Source organism: Peromyscus eremicus, chromosome 23, assembly GCF_949786415.1.
Source record: "Peromyscus eremicus chromosome 23, PerEre_H2_v1, whole genome shotgun sequence".
Lineage (NCBI taxonomy): Eukaryota > Metazoa > Chordata > Mammalia > Rodentia > Cricetidae > Peromyscus > Peromyscus eremicus.
Window position 1 is genome coordinate 42,401,061 of NC_081438.1, and position 5,034 is coordinate 42,406,094.

Below are 5,034 nucleotides of genomic sequence, written 5' to 3' on the forward strand. Positions count from 1 at the left end.
GCTGGGATTAAAGCATGTGTCACCAACACCTGGCCCAGCCTCAGACTTTTAATGCTAGGAACTTTTCGTCTTCACTTTTCCTTCACATCTCTGTCCAGGCACCAGACAAGGACCTCCTTTCCTCCCTACACCTGAGTGTCATACAAATGAAACCACCAATACACTTTGGGGTCTTTCAGATAGCCCCATTGGAGGGGTACTCTGACTGCTATGCCCAATGACCCCTTCCAGCTGGAAACAAAACAGATCAGTCATTGTCCTGATTCCATAATGGCAGTTAAGGTTACCTCTTCAAAAATGGAGGATGATTTAATAATTACATAATGAAGAGATGAGAATTGTGAGAACCCCTTTTTAATATCAAAGGTAGTCAGTTTGACAAAGGGCCATATCTTCTGGACCTCCCTCTTTCTTTTTGTGCCAATTAGTCAATCATGCCAGAGTGTAAAGCTGAGCTTCCACCAATGTGATGAGATGAAGTCATCACTTACATCAGGGATGAAAGACATTGGCCATTTTGGCCAAGCGTGCTGCTTGTAGCCCAGTTTGGGTTCTGGAACACCTTTCCTGGGAAAAAATAAATTACTTTTAATTTGTATGTTCCTTGTGGGATAGCAAGATCACTCTTTTCCAACATAGACCCAGAGCTTGGATTCATCTCTCAAACATTTATTGATCTCCTTTCTGTGGAGACAGCTCAAGTCAGAGGGATGGTCTAGGAGGATACAGGAAGGTACAACAGCTCTAACACTGTCTAGGAAGGTAGGTGAGGGGGTCATATGACCAAGGCTTTAGAGCAGTGATTTTGAAATTGACAAGAGTCAGGTTAGCTGGGAGGTTTAGAGTATTTTGTGAGTTGGAGCTAGGGTCTCCAAATCATGCACTGGTGAGGCTGAGTGGCTCTTAGTAATGGTGCAATAGAAAAAAAAACCTTGGTGGTGGGCTCAAGGAACATGAGCCACACTTCTGATTCACCCTGAGGCAATGGGCATGGCACTGGGACATTGGGCAGGATCAGCAACTGCTCCTCTTCTCGCAGATCCAGCCATCCCTCTCATTGGTACACGGTGCATCATTCCACAGCCCCGAGTGCAGCATCATGATACAGTCCTCATGTCCTCTGGAATCGTTGGGCTCTCCAGAGTTCCAGTGGCTGTGGTGGTTCAGTGTGGGGGGTGTGTTACTGGAAGTCTGGGCTAACAATAGACCTAGGGTTCAGCTTTCCTTCCTTTGTTGCTTGGCTCTGGCATAGATATCTTAAATGTCTAATTTGAGTTTATAGCTGCAGTGCACATTTGTAAGGGCTCAGAATTTAACTCTTAGCCAATTCCCAGGATCTAGCTTTTCCATTCTTAAAAGGTTAGTTTAGGGACAGTGAAGATTGCTCAGTGGAAAAGAATGCTTGTTGTACAAACACAAGGACTTGAGTTCAAATCCCAACGAGTTACACAAAAATCCAAGTATGGCTGTGCATGTGTTTATGATCCTAGCAGGGTGGGGTTTAGAGATGGGAGAGTTTCTGGGTTTTTCTGGCTGTTAGTCAACCTAGATCTAGGTTCACTGAGAGACCCTGTCTTAATGGAATAAAGCAAGGAATGGTAGAACAGAATATCCAGAGTTCTCCCCTAGCCTTTGCATGAGCATGCATGGGTGTGCACAGCTAAACACACACCATATACACACCCACTAAAGCATCAGCAACAATCCTCTCCCAGGAATCTAGTCTTTAGACATATCTGAAAACGTTTTCCCTAGGATCAAACTTAACTCCCCTTTCAAATCTCTCTTGGAGCCTTCTCCTTACCTGAAGGTGAGTGAGACTCCATCTACCCATTGATAGCCTTGAATCTTGCCGAGGTGGCGAATCGCCTTCAGACCCAACCAGTAGCCTCGGCCGTGTGTATGCTGACTCAGGAAGCCCTGGAAGGGAGTGGAGATGTCAGCTGGCCAAGTCTGCCCGACATCCCGGGCCACACACACCAGTTCAGATGAACTCTGATTCCCCTTTGCCAAGTCCCAGCTGCATACCTGCTCATCCGGGCCTTTGACAATCACCAAGTGGGCACCATGGCCTGAACAGTAGCTCTGTGCTGTGCCCCATATAGCCTGCGTCTCAGAGAAATAATAGCAGGAGCCTTGGAAGTATAGCCATGATGTGGGGCACTGCTCACAGGATCCTGTTGGGTGGTGAGGGTCAGAGAGATGGATTGGTATGGAATGGGGCCATTGGAATGCCATGGAGGCTGTTGCACAACGGAGAAACACAGTTTAGGTCAAAGGGCGTGTCTGGTGGAAATCGAAGCCTTGAAAGCCCCAGGCAGGGTCCACTCCTCCCCATCCTTGGTCTCCTCTCTGGCTCACTGTTCTGTTGCTTGACAGCTTCCAGCGCCTGGAGCAGCTCACTGCGGATGTCCTCACGATCTCTGCCTGCTTTAGCCAAGCCCTGGGTCACTACAGGGTCAGAACGGTGGACATTTAGAGCTGGGTTAAGACTGGGACTTACATATAGGTCAAGGTCTATGTCCATTGTCAGTTCATGGTTGGTATCAGGGTCAAGAACAACTTCCATCTGGGTGGGGTGGTTTCAGTTACTCCTGAAGGCTGAGGCAGAGGAGGATTGAAAGTTCTAGGCTAAATTGGGCTACAGAGTTTAAGTTCATCCCGGGCAACTTAGTGAGACCCTGTCTCAAAATAAAATGTAAAACGAGTGTTGGTATTAGAGCATCTGCCTAGAATCCCCCAGTGAGGGGCTGGGGGACAGTGAGGAAAGCCTGCCTAGCACGTGAAGCCCTAGGTTCCGTCATCAGGGACCTGAGGGTCCAGGACTGTACTGCCAAGAAGGGATGTGGCTATGGCCGGGCATGGAAGGTCAGGGGTCGGGGAAGGTCGGGGATCGGGGGTTGTGCTCGGCTTCAGCTCTCACCACGCTCTTGCAGTTCTTTAAGGGTACTCTCCTGCTCCAACAGCTTTGCCTGTATGTCCTTAAACTCAGCGAGTGTGGTTTGCAACTGCGCTTTAATCCCGGAGCCTATGTGGGGATGGGGCGACCTTCTGAGGCCAGCCAGCCCCTCCCCCACGTGCCTCTATCCCCTCCCCTCGCCCCGCCCCTCTCCACCTGTCCCATTTCCCAGCCCCACAGCTCACAAGCCTCCACCAAGCCCGTTTCTTACAGCAGTTCCTGCAGGCTCCGACATCCTCTTTCAGGGCACTCAACATCATCTTTTGCTCTGAGGCTGGAATGACCCCCCCACCACACACACACTAGGTCAGGGGACACCCTTCTCCAATCCAGGATCAGCCCCATTTCCCGGGACTCAGCTGTTCACTACCCAGTCTCTGACTCCCTGGCAGTCCCACCTCCTACCGCCAGGGGGCGCAGACGCCGTGCTCTGCAGCTCCGCACGCACCGTTTGTCTTCAGCAGGTCCTGGCGGCTGAGCAGTGTCCTGCGCTCGCTGGAGGCTGCAGAGAGAAGCCGCAGGAATTGCGAACCTTCCGCCTTCCCAGAGGGTGTGAGGACCCGTGTTTTGGTATCCACAGAGGCACAGGTCAGGAATACGGATAGGAGATATACATAATGCACCACACAGAACCAAACCGGTACATGTTTGGTTTACACCAGTGGTTCTCAACCTGCTTAATGCTTCGACCCTTTAATGCAGTTCCTCATGTTGTGGTGACCCCCCAACCATAAAATTATTGTCGTTGCTACTTCATCACTGTAAGGTCGAGACCCACAGGTTGAGAACCCCCAGTTTATGCTCTCTGACATCCAGGACCCCATCTGGTGCACACAGAGGGAACAGGTTTGTGCCTTCCCCTCCCGGCGGCGGCATACAACTTGTCCCGGTTAAAAGACCATTCTCGTGGGCTGGAGAGATGGTTCAGAGCGATAGAGCGAGGCGCTCTTCCAGAGAGCCTGAGTTCGGTTCTCAGCACTCACATGAGATAGCTCACGACTGCTTGTAACTCCAGCTCTAGGGGAGCTGATGCCATCTGGCCTCGGTGGGCACTTGTACACGCGCGTCACACCCTCACACAGGCACATACATGTACACATAAAAAGAATCACTCACCCTTGGACAACAGGGTGCTCAGAACGAGAGCCCATAGCACTGTGGCCACCAGGAAAGCCAAGACCAGGAAGAAAAGCCTTTGTTTGTAGTACTCCCAGCGTCCCAGCTGCCCTAGTAGAGCGCGGATGGATTCTTGATTCCTCCAGGGTGGAGGTACAGATAATTTAATCACCCTCCCTACCACCACGTGGTCCCTAAGTGACAGAGTTAGAATTATGATGCCAGCGTAACTGGGTCTATGGCTGGAATAACAGCTGCCCCCCTCCCACCAGGTTTCCTGGGGGAGACTCAAGGGATGCTTTTCCCCAGTGCAGGATCCAGCCCTTTGGATCCTGGGGAGTCCTCGCCCACGGTGCAGACACCACCATTCTGTAGTCCTGTCCATACACTGGTGTCTCCTGCATGGTCCTGTCTCTTCTCCTCCCCAACCCCCCCCACCCCCCAGACGTTAGAGCAGAGGGACTCATGGAGGACGACGAGGTGATCTCTTTGCTCATACCTCTGGGGACCTCCTCGATTGCAGCATCCAGCTCGCTGTATCCACCAGTGTCCATGATGGTGGTGGCACCCAGCCCTGGACAGGGATATAAATTTTGATCCCCACCCTGTCTCCCTTCCTTCCTTCCTTTCCATTCCTGTGGCCTCAGTTCCTGTGTGCGGGAATCCAGCCAATGGCCGTCACAGTGCTGGGCAAGGCTGGGGCTGGGAGGGATAGCTCCAACCCCTGTGGCTTCGTCATTGGGGCCGCATTTCCTAGGTGCTGGGACCTTCTCTTCAGAGCTTGTGCTCTCTCTGTCTCTGTCTCTCTGTGCCTGTGGAAATCAGAGGACAACTTGGGGTCTTGTTACCCAGGCACCATCTACCTTTTAAAAGAGCGTATTGCATTTTATCTAGTTACAGTGTGTGTTTGGGGTGCTGGCCAACCTGTGAGAGTTGGTTCTCTCTACCGTGTGGGGCCT

At 51.5% G+C, this 5,034-nt stretch overlaps 1 protein-coding gene across 1 annotated transcript; it reads right to left on the bottom strand.

Annotated features, from left to right (window-relative positions):
• Positions 1-713: 713 nt before the first annotated feature.
• Clec4g (C-type lectin domain family 4 member G) lies at positions 714-4,629 on the bottom strand. Its single transcript, XM_059249668.1, has 9 exons — positions 4,575-4,629; positions 4,076-4,186; positions 3,408-3,461; positions 3,171-3,233; positions 2,924-3,028; positions 2,362-2,451; positions 2,029-2,177; positions 1,805-1,920; positions 714-1,153 (listed from the first exon to the last, which is right to left on the bottom strand). Exons 1-9 carry the CDS (start codon positions 4,627-4,629, stop codon positions 1,015-1,017), a joined length of 882 nt encoding a protein of 293 aa, XP_059105651.1. The 3' UTR covers positions 714-1,014.
• Between the last annotated feature and the right edge of the window lie 405 nt (positions 4,630-5,034).